At 38.6% G+C, this 21,424-nt stretch overlaps 1 protein-coding gene across 1 annotated transcript in view; it reads left to right on the top strand.

Annotated features, from left to right (window-relative positions):
* The window catches only part of iqck (IQ motif containing K), a 25,186-nt gene extending 9,733 nt beyond the window's left edge, over window positions 1–15,453 (top strand). Inside the window, exons 7-8 of the mRNA XM_016543223.1 lie at window positions 2,027–2,141; window positions 14,999–15,453. Coding sequence (XP_016398709.1) covers window positions 2,027–2,141; window positions 14,999–15,210 — 327 coding nt within the window. The 3' untranslated portion in view covers window positions 15,211–15,453. The remainder of the gene's footprint in view (window positions 1–2,026; window positions 2,142–14,998) is intronic.
* Window positions 15,454–21,424: the final 5,971 nt, after the last annotated feature.

The raw sequence follows: 21,424 nt of genomic DNA on the forward strand, positions 1-21,424 counted from the left end.
AACGTTTTCAAAATGATTTGCGTTTTCACATATCTGCGAAAATGGCCAAAAACGCTGTATTACGTATGCCAGGCCAGTAGTTGGCGCTGCCACCTTGTTAGTAAACAGTACCTGTTGCCGTGTGTAAATGATGCGTCTCCGCTGTTGGTTGTAATATCGGTGAAGTAAATCCACACTTTGCTGAAGAAGCGTTAGCAAACTCTTGAGCGGCAACAACACTACCATGTACTAGAGATCTTCACGGGTCCACTTGGATCCGAAAACCCGAGGTCCGACCCGAGACCCGAGCGGGTTCGGGTCCAAAACTTCGACGAGTACCTCGGACACAGGTCGGGTTCGGTATTAGCTGCCTCGGGTCTCGGGTAATTTAAAATAAACATGCTTTTCCCAAATGGACCCGATTAGACCCGAATTCTTTTAAACTATCCCGAATGCGTAGCTTACTTTCACTTTCGTGTTAAGAGAGGAATGCACATAGAAAAGGAGCACACAGACATCATCTTATAGATATGAGATCCATCAGGAAAATCCACTCGCTTCATTATGCTGCGTGTTCATGCAGGGCTTTTCTTTTTTGTGTGCAGAAGCCTTTCGCCGGAGATCAGGTTGCAGACAACTTTATTTATGCACGTCGGGTTCGGGTAAGAAGTGATTTGGGTCGGGTACAGATTTTAGGACCCGAGAAGACCTCTACCATGTACTCCATCATTGTTGTGTATGTTTGTTCGCGCTTGCCTTTAAAATTGACATGTACTGAGCATGTCTACATACCTAACACATACTGCGCACGCGCATGACGTCACCGTTTTCAAAGATTCCCGTTTTGGATGTTTACACGGAAACAACAACGGTGCCGTTTTCAAAAACTTGCACTTTGAAACCCGTTTTCAAAAATATGCGTTTTCAGTCCCCAAAACGCCGTTGTCGTGTAAATGAACAGGCAAAACGCATAAAAAGTTTCCCGTTTTTGGCTTTTTCCCGTTGTCGTGTAAACGGCCCCTAAGATGAGGCGAATAATGGTAGATCTTGTGATAATAAAAACTTGTGTCAGCCTAGAGTGTGAAACATGTTGCAAGCATATTTAAAATGATATACTTACCAAACAGAATCAGCTGATGAGTCAGATATCAGGTGGTCCTGATTAGTAATCTGATAACTTTGTGGCCTCTACAACATACTCCATACTCATTACATTCCTTGTTTTATGCTGATACCGGCAATATCTTCATTTTTAATTTCCATTATTTTGTTTGTCTCCCATTTTGAAGTAGAAATCGCGTTCCGGGCCCCCTCTCCCTAGTACACAGTGTAAACATTATGGAACATAGTGGACATTATTGAGTGCACTCATTCAATCCCACAATGCACAGCAATAACGAGTGTACAACTGATGTATGCTCAACGGCTTGAGAATACCCATAATGCAGTAATAATAACCCAGAATACCCATAATACACTGTGAGAGTCACGCACGAAATGAATTGCCACGTCTTGCCAGAAGATGACGCCCGCAGCTGAATCATCCTTTCATCCATTAATTGTACAAAGCGCTCGTCCACAGCGTACAGCGTAAAACAGTACAGATATAAATTCTTTTTAAATTGATTATTAAATTGTTTGATTAGGGTTTATATTTCCATGACAGAGTTCAAGATAAATCCTTTAATCTTACTACTGGAGCTGCCAGTTTGCCAGTTTCAAATGATTATTAAAAAGCAAGCATAAACTATGCAAAAGCGCCAGTCCTTCCGGTGCACTGGGGGTCCTCCAGGATAGGTTTGAAACCCCTGAGATAGATTGCTTTAACTAGATTGACTGTTTATATGTGTTTAAAACATAGCATGCTGAGGACATCTACTGGTCGTGTAAATGCAACAAGAACAACAAAAACTGATACTGACTCATATGGAGGCATGAATAAGACTCCTCTCGTCTTTGAAGGATCTTGTGTACCCTAGAGCATCTGTTTTTCCTTTGACCTGTAGAGTAGTGAATGCTAAATTATGTCAACATATTGTTTTTTCAGGTGCGTGTGCGTCCAGATGTGCAAGAGTTAAGGCAGTGGCAGAGAGAACTGCGGGAAGAAAATTGTGACATCAACAAAACAGTTCAAGACTTCTGGGCACGTCAGGAGAACAGAGGTCAAAAACAAGCTAAATGCTCTCTCTGAAAATCCTTCCACAACAAAATTACTGAAAATAATATGATACATTTAAGTTGTATTTGCTTAGAATATTAAATATTTGAACCTGACTAATTTAGTTATTTGAACTTTTTAAGTTTTTAAATAAATTTGACTGAAAATACCCACAAAAGATTATTTAAAGCTATTTTTGTGTTAAATGAGAAAGTATCAAGTAGACATTACAAATTGTAGCTTTAGAAAGAGTTTTATTTGATTCAACATAAAATGTATTACACAAACATTTAAGCTACAATGGCCTAACATAAACTATGGAATATAAAAGAAGATAATTTGAGAAACATCTCAGTATATTTTGTTCATACAATGAAAGTCATTGATAACCAAAACAGCTTTGTTACCAAGTCTTCAAAATACCTTACTTTATGTTCCACAAAAGAAAGGTTTGAAACGACATGAGGGTGAGTAAATGATGACAGAATTTAAATTTTTTTCGGGTGAACTAGGCCTATCCCTTTAATGTTTTTATTTTTATTATTATAATTGATTTGTTTTATGAAATTATATTCTAAATAAGAAACTGCCAGCAGGTGGCGGTAAATGTCTTCATTCGATTTGTTCAAATGGCTGCTTCATTCAGGAATTAAGTAAACGGCTCTCTTTTATGAAAGTTGCTCGTGATATTCGGGACAAAATAATCTCTCGTGTAATACTGCTCTCCCTGATCGTGTGATATCGTATTATATAAATATGAGACAAAAACTCAAACGGGCATTTTTTGCACCAATATCTTGAATTTTAGGGCATAACTGCATTTTTGGTGTTGTTCCCCTGCATAATATTTGTCAACAGTGAACTATATAAAATGTAAGATGAAGTACAGGTCTGGGGGCGGGGCCAGTGCGTTAACTGCGTTAAAATATTTAATTGCGTTATTTTTTCATAACTAATTAATTAAGTTAACGTTTTAAACTGACAGCCCTACTTTAAATGTGACAATGTTATTAACAGTCCGTGATGTTACTACCTGTGCAACCGTCAGTATAAAAGGGTACCTGTAGTACATCATCAACTTCTTTAGCCTTGTTCAGACTGTCGGTCCAAATCCGATTTTGGTTCATATCCGATTGGAATCCGATCTAAATGATTGACTGTCCTCACTGTGTATCGCAACTGTTCAATTCTGATTTGTGTGTCCATGGTGCTCTTTCATTTTTCTCAGTATCTACATTTACATTTAGTCATTTAGCAGACGCTTTTATCCAAAGCGACTTACAAATAAGGACAATGGAAGCAATCAAAATCAACAAAAGAGCAATGATATGCAAGTGCTATAACAAGTCTCAGTTAGTTTAACGCAGTTAGTTTAACGCAGTACACGTAGCAAAGTTTTTTTTAAATTATATAATAAATAAAAAGAAAACTATAGAATAGAAAAAGAATTAGAAAAAGAATAGAGCAAGCTAGTTAGTTTAACGCAGTACACGTAGCAAAGTTTTTTTTTAATTATATAATAAATAAAAAGAAAACTATAGAATAGAAAAAGAATAGAGCAAGCTAGTGTTAGAGGCCTTTTTTGCTTTTGTTAATTGTATAATAAATAAAAAGAAAACAAATAGATAGAATACAAAAAGATTAGAGAAGCTAGTGTTAGTTTTTTTTATTTTTTAAGAAAACAAGCAGTTAGTAAATGAATAGAGTGCAAGTCTAAAAGGGACCATTTTTTTTAAAGAATAGAATTAGAATAGAGAGTGCTAGAGTTAGAGGATCAAATAAAGAAGGAAGAGATGTGTTTTTAGCTGATTCTTGAAGATGGCTAAGGACTCAGCTACTAGGACTTAGTTGGGCAGGTCATTCCACCAGGAGGGAACATTTAATTTAAAGGTCTGTGAAAGTAGATGTTCACTTGCAGAACGCAAGCTTCTAGAGGGCACATAAGTCTGAAGTAATGAATTTAATGAATCTGCATTGGTTTCTATGGCAATGACGTTGGGTTTGTATGCATACACTAAAAACAACAATAACAGCAATACAGTTTGCAATACAGATGTTGTGTTATAACATGGCGACATGTTGCCGTTGCGCTGGATTATAATAACAGATAATAATATTACATCTTATGAGGCAGCGGCGGCAGAAAGGTAGGAAGTTGCATTCATGGCTTAATTCAGTGCTACCATCTCAAAGCTCAAGGAGGCTCTTTTCAGCTGGCGGAGAAAGTGGAGGCGCTGTTGGGCCTTCTTGTTGAGTGACGTGATGTTGGTGGTCCAGGTGAGATCCTCTGTAATGTGCACTCCCAGGAATTTAGTGTTGCTGACTCTCTCCACGGCCGAGCCGTCGATGGTCAGTGGGGGGTGGTCAACAGAGTGTCTCCTGAAGTCCTCACAACCTCCTTTGTCTTACTCGCTTTGAGGGACAGGTTGTTGACACCGCACCATTCAGCCAGCTGTGCCACTTCCTCTCTGTAGTGTGTTTCATCGTTGTTTCTGATGAGGCCTACCACAGTTGTGTCATCAGCAAACTTGATGATGTGGTTGGAGCTGAATTTGGCAGTGCAGTCGTGAGTCAGCAGCGTGAAGAGCAGCGGGCTGAGCACACAGCCCTGTGGGGCACCTGTGCTCAGTGTGGTAGTGCTGGACGTGTTGCGGCCGACATGGACTGACTGAGGTCTTATAGCTAAAAAATTCAGGATACAATTACAGAGGGGTAAGTTGAGGCCCAGCAAGTTTAGTTTGTTGATAAGCTGCTGAGGGATTATTGTGTTGAATGCTGAGCTAAAGTCGAACAGCATTCTAACATAAGGGTCTTTCTGTTCCAGGTGAGTAAGAGCGAGGTGGAAAGTGGAGGATATTGCATTGTCCGTGGAACGGTTTGGACGGTTCGCAAACTGGAATGGGTCCAGCGTGTTTGGGAGACTGGACTTGATGTGATGCATGACTAACCTCTCAAAGCACTTTATCATGATTGGGGTTAGTGCGATAGTTAGGACGATAGTCATTCAGGCAGGACACAGGTGACTTCTTTGGTACTGGAATTATGGTGGTGGATTTGAGACACGTGGGGACGACTGCCTGGCTCAATGAGGTGTTAAAGATATTTGTTAAGACATCCATCAGCTGTGCAGCACAGTCTCTCAGTACACGGCCAGGTATGTTGTCGGGGCCCGCAGCCTTATGTGGGTTGACCCTGGACAGGGTCTTTCTTACGTCAACTGGAGAGAGACAGAGCACCTGGTCGTTTGGAGATGTGTGTAGTTTTTGTGCAGGTTTGTCATTTGTATCTCAAATCGTGAGTAGAAGTGGTCGAGTGCATCTGGGAGGGATGTGTCATTGTCACTGGCCTGTGGCAGGGGCTTGTAGCCAGTGATGGTCTGAATGGCTTGCCACAGGGTCCGGGTGTCTTTACTGTCACTGAAGTTATTGTTGATCTTTTTGAGCATATTGATGTTTTGCCTTATTGATGCCATGAGACAGATTGGCTCTTGCTGTTTTGAGAGCTGCCTTATCTCCTGATCTGAATGCTTCATCTTGGATTTTTAGCAGCCCGCGAACCTCAGCTGTCATCCATGGCTTCTGGTTGGCTCGTGTGGTGATGGTCTTGGTGACTGTCACATCATCTATGCACTGCTTGATATAAGCAGTCACTGTTTCGGTGTACTCTTGTAAGTCTGTGTGATTGTTGTAGGTGGCTGCCTCTCTGAACATGTTCCAGTCTGTGTCCTGGAAACAGTCCTGAAGTGCTGAGTTAGCATCGTTTGGCAATACTGTGATCTGCTTTTGAACACAATCTTTAAGAATTAGCGGTAAAGTGAGATTATTTGGAGATGAAGAGACGAGATTAAAAGACATAAAAGCACCGTCTTTAGAACCCAGAGTAGCCACTGCGTCTGACTGCACCACCATCTTGGATCAATGCAAGTTGGCATAGCAATTGTTGTATTTTACAACAACAGGGCAGAGAAGGCATTCTACGCTGCACTTTAAAAAAAAAAAACCTTCCTGAGCACTGCATCTTGTGTTTTTAGATGCAACGACGTGTTCTGTGTGGATGGCCCCTAGATCTGCAGCAGAAGAATTGTCATTGACAATATTCCCTATGACCATCACCCAAGCTTCCACATGAGAATGACCCAGGCACTAAAGACAGTGGGCGTGGCCATCAGAAGGAGACAGAAATCAAACCCATGGATGAAAGGCATCTTTAAAAAGACTCAATCTGCCATGCTTTTCTCTTAGAGGAATTTGCTTTTAGAAAGGAAATTACCTCTTTTAAGCCACTGTTGATGCACCCAGGAGAACTCCTTGTACGTATCTGTGCACAAATGAGAGGAGAACATTATAGCATGCTATAAATTTCAGCGAGGTGTGTGGAAATAGTTGCTACTCTGTAGTGCATAAGGTGTGTGTTTTGGCTCTGAAGAACAAAGTTGAATGAGTGGTGTGTCAGCCCTTCTTTTATGTCCAGGAGAGTGGCTGGACATGCAAATTCCACTTGCCAACTTTGGCCTTTTCTGAATATGTAAGAGGTGTGTGGGCTACCAAGAGTAACCTCTAGTGTCAGTATTTCGACACAACAATGAAAGTGACCAACTAAAAGGAAATTTATTATTATTAAAGCTACAAAAGGTATTCAGTCAGGAGTAGTAAGGTATTTTCTCTTTTTCTTTTGTTATTTAATGTTAATAACACAGACATTAGTGTATATATTAGGAAGCTGTCACTTTTGGAGCTGGTGATACTTGAGTGAGGAAGGGAGTTGTGAAAGTTCAGTGCAAGGGACCTATAACTTTAAATAATTAGAAAGGTCTAAGGTTTTATTTTAAAATATCAAATTATTATGATAAAACCTGTGGCAGTAATTTCTGTTTTGTCAGAAAATCTTATGCATCCACTGAGAGACAAAAACAAAACACCCAAAAGGGTGTTATGAACATTAGTGAGTACACACATAATGTAATGTGTGTTTAATTCATACTGGTAGCCAGAGGACGCCTTAGAGCAGAAACTCCCCAAGTGAGACTCACAGACGTAATAGAACTTATGACATTCCAGAAAATTCCATGGACAAAGGCATCCAGTTTTGTAGGTTTGTAAACAGGCTCATACAAATGCAAAACTGTATCGCACGCATGCTACTGTGGTATATTTATTCATCGCATGACTGTGACATGTTGCACTTTACAGCCCTGACCAAACCAGTTCCAGATTGTAGAGGTAGCTCCATGTTCAGCGACAAAATCCTCTTCAGCTTCATGTCTGCCTTGTGCTGTACTTGTTTTTGCTCTGCACGTGAGTTGCGAATGGGTTGCAGGCTTTATTGTTATTATTGTAGCAAGAGTAATTCTTATCGTGGGAAGAATTTCTACCTGTATATCACAAATGATAAGATATAGCCCATCCCTAGTTGAGGCTGATTGTGTCTCTTGGACCTTTGTGTTTTGTTTTCTTCTTCCTCTGTGGGCCGACTGAGAAAGTGGTCTTGAAGGGGTCATCGGACGCAAAATTCACTTTTACATGTTTGAACATAAATGTGTGTTGGCAGTGTTTGTACACATCCACACTATAATCATAAAAATCCACTCAGTATTTTTTTTAATCCCTATAAATAACACCCCCTTTCTCAAATCAAGTTGTTCTCAGCTTTTTGGCTGTGTGACGTCACACAGACCCAGGCCCCTCCTACGATTGTTGATTGACACTTGTGTTTTACCTTAGACCCGCCCTGAGTGAGCTGTAAACAGTCTTCCATTGTTTCGACGCCGGAGCAGGTGTAGACAAGAATTGTCTCCTAAGAGATTGAGATGCTTTGTTGTTGGATGTAATAATGAACATAGCAGTTGTTATTTACTCCCAACATCTGAGCCGCTGAAGACGCAGTGGTTTACGTTTGTTTCTGAAGGGAATGCACCCCCGATCTACCTAAATGCGTTTATGTTCGTGCAAATCATTCGTGATCCAGCTTCACCTACAGAAGCGGGTATAAGGTTCTTTTATGAATCTTTGCAAATCGCTTTTCTTAATAGCATGCTAGTTAGCAAGTTCCGCAGTTAAATGCGGCTAAAGTAAACAGTGTATGAGTGCATAGTGTATAGTGCATCATTTGGGACGCAGCTACTATGTACTTATGCACTATGTACTCAACCATGTAGTGTTTGAATTATATAAGGTTATTTTGTCATTCATAATCGGAGTCTGATAGCCCCTCCCCCTTCGCTACGTAATTAAAGCTGCGACAGTTGAGTGCATAAAGTGTCCAACATTCCACACTTCATTTTTTCAGTTATTTAAGTGCATCATCCGGGTATTTAAAGTGCACTTTTTCTTTTTGGAATTTTCACTGTGAACGCACTACTCGCGCTATTCATACTAAAAAACGTCATAGAATAGTGCATAAGTACGTGATTTGGGATCTACCTAGTCTCATGAGAATTGCTCGTCACCCCATGGAAGAGAGGGGAGGGGTCAGCAGAGCTCATTAGCATTTAAAGAAACATGCACTAAAACGGGTTACTGTGTGCAGAGCTGTTTTTGGCTAGGTAAAAAGGGTGTTGTTTTACACTACCATTGAGAAATTTTAACCAAAGTACAGTGTTTCCCACAGACTAACACTTTATTTGTGGCGGCATATATATGTAAATTCATTCTCTGCCAGCAGGAGGCGCTTAGAGCGGGAGAAATAAAGGTTTCCCCAGTAACGGCTCTATACAAAGCAGGGCTCCGCTCACAAATGCTGCTTTATCAGACATTACATGCAAAATAAAAATAAAAATGACATCCAACATTTTCTGAAGACAGTCGGATTCCTTCACAAATACAGTGATATAAAAAACACCCACATCGGGTTTCGATTTTGAAATGCGCAGTTCTCGTGTTTATTCAGCGAAGTATAAGCCTTTTGGAAAATCTATTTGTGGCGGTCAGTTTGATGGCACCACACATATGATTTATTTGTGGCGGGCCGCCACAAATAAATCAATGAATGGGAAACACTGGAAGTATGTTATAGACTGTTCATTAATCATATCAACTTGTGCATCCGATGACCCCTTTAAAAGTCTTGTATACTCAAAAAAATAAATCGTTGGTGCAACTTAATTTAATTATTAAACCCATTTCCACGCATTTGAATCATGTTATCTCAACTTAATCTAGGTAAATAGAACCAAAGAGCAAAATTCATCTTCAACCAATGAGATCAAATCATGTTCATTTGAATTATCTTGTGGATTTAACTTGTACACAACTTACTCTTGTTGAGCCAATTAATTTTAACCACTTAATTACGACAACCAGAAATGTTTTAACTGAACAACTTTATTTACTTTAACCAGCTTATAATTACTGATATTTCCACCTAAATGTATTTTAATGTACAAATAAATAAAATGCTCAATGTAAATGTCTTAAGTCTTTCTTTATTCCAATTTCAAAAGAAAAAGACAACAACTACTGTTCAGTGCTGAGCTGTTTTCAAAAGTTTAAATAAACCACAATAGTATTTTTTAAAGTTTCAGCTAGGTTGACATTTAAGTAATACAAAGAAACAAACTACAATGCAAAATACAAAAAAGAGGACTAACAATATTGATATTACAATAAAAAAAATACTGTGTCAAATAGAAAAAAAATCTGCTTGGTGTTGAGCTTAGAACAAGATAGAACAGGATCAACTTACTCCAGCATCTTGTTCTTCAGAGAATGCACATTTGATGAAAGTCTGTGTCCTTCCAGGCTGAAGAACACTTTCTGGATGATCTCAAATATAGATTTGAGTCCTCATGGGTAGCTAAGGTTAAAGGCATAAATGAGTCTGAATAACATGGCCACTGCCACGGCTGCATTCCTCAAAGAAATGAGAACGTCAACCCCTTCTGATCCACTGGGTCATGTCCTTCATGTCGAACAATGCAGATCCCAATTACGGTCTGCTTCATGGCTTCTTTGGCAATCAACCAATCACAATCCTGTGCAAAACATACAAAATATGCTGCATTTGTATGACATCTAATATTTGATGCAGTACAGGAAATAGATGAAAGTGAACTAGATGATGAAAGAGATAAGCATTTGCTTACATTGTACTCCTTGAACAGCTGTATATGGTCCTCATTCAAGCATACACACGATTTGAGGATGCATTCTCTTTGCACGTCTATGCTGTTAATCTGTAAAAAAAAAAAAAAAGAATTAAACAACTTGCAATAAATGGATATATCTGACATTACAATATTGATAACCAAATTGCAGTGTATAACCAAGTATATACAAAAACAAATAAAAGATCTGTGTGATTTTTTTCCATGTACCAACCTGTGAAATGGGGCTGAATGTTTCTTAATTGTTCAGCCAGTGACTGTCCAGTGGGACTGCTGTAAGATTTCACCTTTTTTCAGGGCAAGTCAGAATTAGATCAAAGAGAACATGTTGTAGGCTTTGCAATCAGGAACAACCTGCTGGGAAGTATTGTTCCTCCAAATTTGGGATCTGAATAAATCCTTTCAATGCAGCTCTACACTACAGCATGATAAGTCAGCATTATCAGTGCTTAGCAACCAACCCTGACACTGACTGAAAGAGAACTTGTCCTTTGTTTCATCTGTCACATTCTGTGTTGCATCAACATACTAATGAATAGGGTCTCACTTGGGAGCCCCAATCATTAAAAAAACAGACCACTGAACATTGGCGAGTGGAATTTGCAAGCCTAGCCACTCCTTCATACACACGGGTTTATAAGGAGGTAGCATGCATCCACTCATTCCGATTTTTGCTTCAGAGCCTAGTGGTTGTCATAGTAAACACTCATTCATTCACCTTGAGTAAATGGAAACCCTATCACTGGAGATTTTGTTTAAACTGCAGACTGCTTGAACAAAGAAGTGGCTTGGCACTCACACATGTTCATTGGCCTGTTTTTTACTACTCAGAGGTGTTTCGGGCTCCAAAGTGACACCCCATACATCAGTATGTAAATGTAACATCTCTGTTGCTTCCTTCATGGAACAAGGGTTACAAAACTAATCGAGAAGTTCAACAGTGTCCCATCAAATCAGCCACAGTTTTTGCTTGGTAACTTTAATGCTAGAGTGGGCACTGACCACAATTCCTGAGCAACTTGCTTGGCAAAGTGTGGTGTTGGTAGGATGAACAAAAGTGGGAAACGCCTACTTGAGTTTTGCAGCCACCAAGGTCAGGTCATTACTAACACTTTCTTTAATATAAAACCACAGGATAAAGCTTCCTGGAGATACCCAAGAAGTAATACTTCGTTACAGTAATTAAATATTTTTTTGGGAGTATTTGTACTTTACTTGAGTTTTTATATTTCAGCCAACTTTTACTTTTACTCCACTACATTTCCTAATTAAAATGTATACTTTTACTCCGATTCATTTCCCCGAAGCATATTCGTTACTTACTACAAAATAGTCAGAAGAACACGGACTGCAGGAAAGCAGGTTTACGAATCAGTGGTCTGGCGTCTGCAAGTTAGACTCCTAAAAACACAGCGCACAACCGCAGATGATTTCGCCATGTTAATACAAACCGTAAACACGCAGATTGGAGTGTGACCTTAAAGAAAAATTTTTATAATAGGTGACTCGAATGTTTCGAGGATCCCCGCTTTCAGTGTGGCAGACTTGCAAATTGACAGCTTTCCAGGTGCAAAGTTTCAACATGCTGGAAACTTAATGGAGAGGGCAACGGTGACCTTAGAACCCGAGGTTTTGATTTTCTCTTTCGGAATAAATAACAGAACACAAAGGTGCATTGTCACAACCACGAAAGAAATACAAAGAACGTACAGAATGACACGGAACTGTACTTCCTGGTGATAAACTTTTCTGATCAGCTACCAGCTGAGGAGCGGATCCACCTCACAAAGATGAACGAGTACATCAGAGATACTCTGAACAGTATTGTGGATCTGCCCTCTGCCCGGTTTGAAGTGGAGAGAGACCTCATCCACTGGACCACAACGACAGCAAAAGCCATCTTAGACCATTGGATTCAAAATGTAAACTTTCAAGGTCCATCAACCTTATAGATGGTAATGACAAACTCATAGTTAATCTTTCAGCCTCTCTCGCCCTCACACCAAAGCAGAGGGCGGTCCTACTTAAAGGCCTTTCTTTTGTTCCAGCACCACGACATTTTAAAACACAAAAGGCTGAATTACTTATAAGTGTACAAAATTACCATAGGAGACTGAAACTAGAGACCTTCTTCGAAGGCAAGAAAAACAGGAAGGAGAAACCCCCCTTCACCCACTGATCAGATTGGTCCCCACCCTTGTCTAGACTCCCCAATCACATTACTTCCATTATTAGGGCAGATTTGTACGCCTTTAAACATCTGCATTGGGGTCTGAGAGAAAAACAAAATCTATCCGTGAGCGAAGGGAAGGCCTTGAATCAACTCAGAAAGAATGAAAACATTGTCATCAAACCGGCCGACAAAGGCAACGCAGTGGTACTCATGGACATTAAGGACTATATTTGGGAGGGGACAAGACAGTTGCAGGTCACAGATCATTATAGCCCCTTAGATGAACCCATATATCCCCAAACACAAGTCGAAGTGAGAGAAATTTTAGAGGAAATGTGCGAAAAGAGAATTATTAGCGGAAAACAGAAGGAGTACCTTCTAGGCCCTGGGACCCCGAGGCCCAGGAGATTTTATCTCCTCCCGAAAATACACAAAAAACCAAACAGTTGGCGCGTACCGAATAAAATACCCCCAGGAAGACCAATCGTATCCGATTGCAGCAGCGAGACATATCATACGGCAGAATTTGTAGAATATTACTTGAATTCGATTTCACAAAAACATAGGAGCTATCTGAAGGACATGTACGATTTTATACAAAAAAAAATAAAAATCTTAAAATCCCTTCTGATGTGTTACTCTTCACCATAGATATAGATAGTCTCTACACGAACATCGAGACACAGGCAGGGATGGAGGCCGTACGAGAGTACATGAGGAAATATCCTGACCCCAAGAGTCCGGATGAATACATTCTAAAATTACTTTAAATTCAAAGTCGTTTTTTTGTCAGGTTGAGTTAATGGTAAATTTTTCTTACAAACAAAAGGCACTGCCATGGGCAAGACCTTTTCCCAGCAGGCCATACATATGTTGGCGTACGATGGGGCAGAGTCAGCGTTAGCCTCATCTCCTCTTAAACAATTCGCATATTTCCGTTTCCTCGATGACATTTGGGGCATCTGGGTTCACTCTAAAGAGGAATTTCATAATTTCATTAATCACCTAAATCAACACCCACAGGTCAATAAAGGTCAAATTTGAGATAGATGCTACACAGGTTAACTTTTTGGACGTGGTCACATACAAAGGGCCGGAATTTCAAAAAGAGAGCCAACTGGATTACAGGGTTTACTTCAAAGAGACAGACACGCATTGTTTGCTACACAGAAACAGCATTCACCCACGACACTTTCAGGGGCATCTTAAAGTCACAACTACTCAGATTTCATAGAATCTGCTCCCAGGAGGAAGAGTTCCTGAAGGCGGTGAAAATACTGTTTAGTGCCTTAAGGGCAAGAGGATATTCCAGATCCACCCTGAGAAAAGCCCTGAGACTTTTTAGAAGATCCATTAACAATCCAGTAAACCCAGACATGAACACACAGTCCAAAGAGAAAATAATCCCTCTTGTGGCATTCTATTCGACCCAGAGCACACAGCTTAATGGTGCAATTAAGCAAAACTTTGCCAAAGTTTTAACTGGTACACAATACTTGCAAAAGCACAAGCCTATTGCAGCCTACAAAATAAATAAAAATCTCTTAACTCCTTAGTACAAAGTAGAGTGGGCACAAACCAACCTAAAAGGAAGCTGGTCTCCTGCAAGTATTATGTACCACTGAAATGGGTGAAAAACAGAACTAATAAACAGATTTTGGAATCATGGATAATATTGCTTGTTTTTGCTCAATTTTGCCAACAAAAATAGTTCCAAACAAAGATCACAGCACTGTTTTGCGTCTCTGAGCAATGGATGGTGTTTACTTATTGAATGAATCAGCTTTTTGAACGAATCGGTTGAATAAATGATTCAGATTCACTCATTAGCACACGGTGCATTCCAAACGGGATATATCACCCTCCGAAGGGCACTTCGGAGTTAAAACAATCATGGCCGCCATATTGAATGGTCGTTCCAAACCGAAGTGCTCAAAACGGGCCACTTTAAAGGGCCCTTCGGAATGAAGGATTTCGAAGGGTACAACTGATGGACACTTCGGGCTCCCATGATCCTTTGCGCAGATTCTTTGCATGATGACGGCGCCTCCGTGTGGGCAAGTGATGATGACGCAGAAGGGCACTTCAAGAAACAGTTGTTTGGTCCAACGCAGGGAGAGTCAAATGCTTTGTTCCTGAATGAATTAGCCATTTGAACGAATCTGTTGAATCTCAATGACTCACTCATTAACAGTCACTTGCTGTCACCTACTGGCGGTTTTAATTTCACATTTTGACTAATTTTTTTCATGTTTTAAAATCATTTCAAATATCAGTATTCAACGTTTTATGTTAAAAACAAAACATTATTTATCCATCTGTAACTGTAGGTTAAATGCATCCATGTCCCCTCTAAGATACATTAAACTGTGTAAATATATAATTTAATAAAACTATTTTTCTAGTCAACTAGTAGTCATCCATTTTAGCCATTAGTCGATTAATTGCACATTTATATTAGATCATTTTTCAGCATCTGGCGAAGCTGATATATTGAAAGGTTATTTGCTCAAATCTAATTTTTGATTGTAAAGCTGTAGTCCCTGTACTGAATTATGACCTATTGTTGTTTTGTTTGTTTTTCCAGTTTGGTCGGAGCTGGTTGAACTTGATGGCAGCGCTGACCAGCATGTGGAGGCTGGTGTGTCCATTGAGGTGGTTCCTCCTACACCTCAGAGCAGAGCCCTGAATACACCCGCTCCTCAGAGCACCTCAGAGAGAAAAAAGCTGCTCAAGCCAAGCCTTTCTTCCCAGCGCACCACCACTCTACATCAGGTCAACAGCGTAACTGCAGAATGAAGAATTCACTGCTGTGGCTCTATTTCAGTGTTTCTCAAACCTGTCCTAGGGACCCCCAAAACAGCACATTTTGTATGTCTCCCTGATTGGTTACACCCATTTCAGGTCTTGTAGTCTCTGCTAATGAGCTGAAGAGTTCAATCAGGCGTGTTTGATGGAGGAGACATACAAAATGTGCAGTGCTGGGGGGTCTATAGGACAGGTTTGTGAAGCACTGCTCTTGTTGTTATTAAAGGAATAGTTCACCCAAAAATTTTATTTTGCTGATAATTTACTTAACCTTATTTACATCTTGAATGACCTGAGGGCGTTTTTTTCGTTGGAACAGATTTGGAGAAATTTAGCATTGCATGGATGGACCTTGTGAATGAGTGAAATAATTAAAGTGATTTAGATACATCATTTAGATTAATAATTTAATTAGAAAAGTATAAATACTCTTCTTATAACTTATCGTATTGTCCCGAATATAAGACAATGTTTTTTTCTTGGAAATACATCTGAAAAAACGCGGTCGTCTTATATTCAGGGTCTAGACTTTGACATGTCAATAATACACCCACAACAATAGGTGGCGCCAAATACGCATAAAACGAGTGTGCCATGAAATACGTAATGTAATGCGTGTTGTAAAGATCGCGAGTGAAAACAAAAGAGAAAGTCACGACTCATGCAGCTGTAAGGTTTTCTGTCACGTTAGCCTGATGGGACCAACTCTACTTCTGCTGTTAATAAGATTTTGGTAGGCTACTATTAGATGGATAGCCTAAATGTCCTAATTCAGATGGGCTACCTGTTTTTTTTTTTTTTTATGGTATATCATAAAGTGTATATTTTTTAAATGTGATTGTTGGTACATTTTAACAGTTTTTACCATACTTTCAAAACAAAAATTAAAATAGGAAAAATATGCAATATGAAAATAATTGAAGACAAAATGTGTTTTACTGAGAAAAAACAAGATTTGGTTTTTAAAAAGCCTTTTTCCAAAAGGTACATCTGGAAAAAGGGGGGTCGTCTTATAATCAGGGTCGTCTTATATTCGGGCCAATACGGTATATACTCTGTTTTTTCTTTTTTGTTAATTTATTCTTTAATATTTGGTTACATGTTATTTTTAGGTGTCCTTGTTACAGTGTAATTATACATTTAAGTACTGAGTAATATTAATTAACTACATGTGCTTATTATATGGTTAGGATTAAGGTTTGGCTTACTTGCATGTAATTATGGATAATTTTTTGTTATTATAATAGTAAGTACATGTAACAAGGTCACCGTAAAATAAATTGTTAGCTAATATTTTAGTGCATTTCACACAGAAAGGAAAATGGATCCTTGTATGCCATCACATGTATATTGCCAGAAAGTTGATCTGCCCTCAGTAAAAATAGAGGTGCAAAATATGCAAAGAGGTGTTCATTTACACACAAACTTATGATGATTATTATAAAACCAAATTGGTAATTTGTGTTATTTAGATAAAAAAATCTAATAAAAAAGGTAATTATTTATTTTGAATGGCATACAACATAGATTTAATCATAATAAAACGATTTCAATATGTAATTTTTATTTTATGTTTTGCAATTAAATAAAAAATAAAAAAAATTGATTGTCTAATAGGGTACTTAAAGAGATGCTCCACCCAAAACTAAAAATTCTCTCATTTACTCACCCTTATGTCGAAGATGTATAACTTTTTTCTTAGATTTATATATATATATATATATAAAACCATGTACGAGTTCATATAATACAAGAGAATGGGTCTCTTAAAGTTGAAATTTTCTGACATCTATGGTCAAGAGAAAGTTATCGATCATATATATCTTGTAATCATGGAAGTTTATTAGTGAGAAGTTGGGAGTCTTGTCCACTTTTCTCTTTTTACAAAAAAACTGTTGATTTCTTACATTCATTTGAATACAAAAAAAGGGCAAACGCTGTCACTGGTTGTTGAATTGTTTTATTCCATATATACTGTTTTTTGGGGAAATCGTTCTAAACACAGACATGCTGCATCACTGCACAGCTCCAGATGATAAAGTCTGCGGGCAAAACAACCGAGAGGTGAGAGATGTGAAGAACACAGAAACAAGGGAAATTCAGTAGTATGGAAGATTTCAAGAAACAGACATTATGTGCATATCTCACTATTGTTTTTCTAACTTTATGAACATAGGTAACCAACCAAACTTCATCTCATTATATCACACTGACATTGCCCGTAACAATATTTTCAGTCATGTGAAAATACAGTACGCAGGTTATTTTCTGACTGTCATGTTAACTCTGACGAACGCGTCATGTGCGCATATTATATACACACACATATACAGGCGCTGACCAAACAACATAAACAACAAACAATTTATTAATACAAAGGCTCTAATACACAACAGGACCCTTTCCCTTCACACAGTACCTTCAGTAATTCTTTTAATGCCTGTATAGTGGGACCCTGCACCTCAGGATTGAGGCCAGAAACAAGCCTTATGCAAACATAGGTACAAATATGCCATCAATACATTACAAGTGAGCTCCTCATTGTACTCTAGGTTAAGTTACCTTCAAATACTGCCTGTGCCATAAAACCATACATGTTAGTGTTCAGGTAGGTAACTTTTAACAGTGTAACTAAGTTATTTTCTCCATACTGCTCCACCAGGACAGTAGTTGACATAAAAAAGTGACCATTGGAGGACGAAGTTAATGCTAATGCGTGCTATAGCACCCCTTGTGACAGTTCTGAGAATGCAACATGTAAAGTACTTGAATTGTGTTAGGAACTGCACTTTGATACGTCAAATGCAACAACGCAAATCGTGCGCTCACATAGTTGCGTATCTTTGAGCAAGGTAGAAATCTAACGCTATGACCTTCAGAACCTGGGGACGAGATGACACGAGTTATTTGAAAAAAAACAACAACATTCCAACTATCCCAGTTTGTAGCATTTTCCATCAAAATGACTAAATCATTTTGATAAACGGCATGAGAACTTTATTTTTCTGGTCTCTCTGTATCATCTCAGTGAGAATTTATTACATTTTCCTCATCCACCACATCAGAAGACACTAAAATCATCTTACGGTGCATGAGAAATTTTGGAAATGGCTAGTGTGGACGCAGAGCATTTTGAAACAAAAAGCATTCTCAAATGTATCCAGATGAATGTAGACAGGCGTGTATGCAGGCTGCTGTACTTATATTGTTTAATGAGTTTTTTCATATACAGCAGGGTTGTCCAACTCTGTTCCTGGAGGGCCACTGTCCTGCAGAGGTCAACTCCAACCCCAATTAAACACACCTGGGGCCTCATTTATAAAATGTTGCGTATAAACCGTCCTAAATTTGTTCTAAGATCATTTCGCATAAGTGCGATTCAGAGAAAACAAACGTGCGCACAAAAACACGTGCGTACGCCTCTCTTCCAGATGTGACATTTATAAATCGCAAATGATCTTGAAATTGTGTGCAGCTGACGGGTGTCAGAGCTCCGCCTTGTAAACGCCCCCTAATTAATATCATTACCATATAAAAGAGCACACGCCAATATCCGAATTTCTATGCTTGAGAATGAAGTGCACAAAGAAAAGTCTGAAACTGAGGTCCTGCTGGCGGAGGTAGAGGTACGTGCGGGGATGCTTTTTATTTAATAATGTGTAATTATTCTGCGGACAAACAATGTGTGTGGTTATATTTTTTTCTATTGGCTATTATCAAAATTACTACTTCTAGAAACAACAGAAATAATAATAATAATAATAGTAATTATAAAACGATTAGGTTTCCAAAAGTAAGAATAAACTACGAATTCAAGTAAAATTTTCAGTCATCTTATAAAAAGTGAGCCATCCTACTTTTAAAATCACTTGCATTTGCACATACATTGCTTTTATTAAAACAAAGTTTAAGGCTGATGTCTATTCATTTTCATAGAAGCAAAGCAGCAGATGTTATAAATAAAAACAGTTAACAATGTTATCGAATAGAATATATTAAAACCGTTATTGCACGACATAGGCCTATTCTTATAGGCTACAAAACGGTCGGAGATGCGTTTATGCATTTTTTTTTTTCTATTTTACACATTAGTAGTAAATCAAGACTTTGTAAGTTCTCTTGTAAAATTAAATAAAAAAACATGGAATAAACTGTGTACAGAAAGCGAATAAAGAAGGCTACTAAAAAGTTCAGTTTAATCTTCGCAAAAACTCCCGTTAATAAAAAATCTGACTACACTGCACAATTAATCTCTTACACTGCATCTTTGTTGTTTATGATGAATTCGGTGCTTGCACGTACACCGCTTTTATTATTATTGCAGCTTAGATGTTCAAATAGCTGCAGTACTCCGACTTTGCCACAAGGAGAAGTGCGTACGTCTGCTCAGACCCTGACGTGGCGGTAAGTACTTTTCCACGTCAAAGACCGTTTTTATAAATATGAACGTCGTCGTGGATTTTAGCGTACGCACACTCTAAGATCAAATCTGTGCATATGCAAATTTTATAAACAAGGCCCCAGCAATCCATCATAACTTATGGAAGTAAACTGCTATTGATGACGTGTAATTTACATCTTTGCATTCTCAGAGTATAACTGTTATTAATGGCAGCGTATTATTTGCCTTTGGTACCTTGTATAACCAGGGGAGAAGGGTGGAATCAAACTCTGAATTGGACCAAGAAATCAACCAAATGTTCACACTTGGTTTTGTGAAAACCGATATATATTACAGTTCAGTATTAGGCTGTTTGTGTCATGTGGTTTAGGACTCTGCATGCATATCTATAAAGGAAATCATAGTTATTCCCTACAACTCCCTGTCCCGTTCGGAAGGTTACAGCACAGTATAAGGAGCAAACATCAATGACAAAAACACTTTCAGAACACAGCTGGTTAAGCACATTGTCACTCTCATAGGGGGGGAAAAATACCTCTTACCACAGTTCTCTGATCTCTTATACTGTGGCCATGTATATACTGCAGTCGTCACTCTTTTCAGTGCCTAAAGGGACCGAAAATTCTGTCATCATTTACTCACCCTCACAGCAAAATACAGCTCATCTCTTTTTGTACATAAAATAAAAATCTATGCGAATTTAAACATTTCAAAGTAATCCATACAACTCCAATTATTTAAATCAAATTTCTGGATTTCTTTACTGTTATTTCCTTTTTGAAGCTTAAAATCTCTGGGCCCCATTGACTATAAACAATGATATGTAGCCTACTTGGGCTCTAATGTTAGTTAGGTGAAAAATTGTTAACACACACACACACACAAATGTATTAAAGTTAGCAAAACAAAATAAACCTATTAACAGTGATATAGTTATCAAGCACTGTAACTTATGTGGGTAACATTAGGAGTTATCACTCCCAAAACTTACAGTGTGTGTATATGGCCATTTAGACGCAGTTTTTAAATCACAATTCAGACTAGCAAACCTAACCCTTGTCCTCACCTCCCTCATTTGCTTTGTCATCAGTTATTTCCACTGGGATCTAGGTATCTGAAGGTTAATTGTTTAACTGTTAAACAGAGCAGAGCTCAAAACTGATTAAATATTTCGCGGCTCCAGTGGCGAAATGCAAGAACAATTTGATGTATAAAAATACAGCCCATTGGCAACAAGGTGTTGTATAGAATTGAGTGAGATTTGAGCTAAAAAAGTCCATAGAAGAACGCTAAAGATTTGTCACAGCATGTTGCATGGGGATTGGCGCTACAGTTGCACACACGCACGCCAGTAATTCATTCACCGACAACTCACGAAATAAAAAAAACTTTGACCAGAGAAATCCAAGTACTGTATCTAGTTATCACAGAATGATAAAATGTCCAAGTTTTACTGCACAATCACCACTGCAGTACAGACAGATCTGTAAATTCTTCATGTAACATACAGAGCCCAATTTGACTTCAGGGTGAATCTGAAGCCAGAGCAAGATAAATATTTAGGTGTATCCGAGATGGTGATAAAATTAAAATACTGTTGGAATGAAAAGCTGATTTAATGGAGAAATGTGTGAAACTGCATCAATACTTTTACCAGTACACTAACTCCAAATCACTACAGCTATTGATGGTGCAAAGAGTAGTCCAGTTTTAACATCCTTCTATCATGCTGGCCAAATTGCTCACACACACACACACCATCATCCGAGTCCTTTATTTTAGTCTCACTGGAGCACTGGCGGC

This window comes from Sinocyclocheilus rhinocerous, unplaced genomic scaffold, assembly GCF_001515625.1.
Source record: "Sinocyclocheilus rhinocerous isolate Xijiao unplaced genomic scaffold, SAMN03320098_v1.1 scaffold489, whole genome shotgun sequence".
NCBI lineage: Eukaryota > Metazoa > Chordata > Actinopteri > Cypriniformes > Cyprinidae > Sinocyclocheilus > Sinocyclocheilus rhinocerous.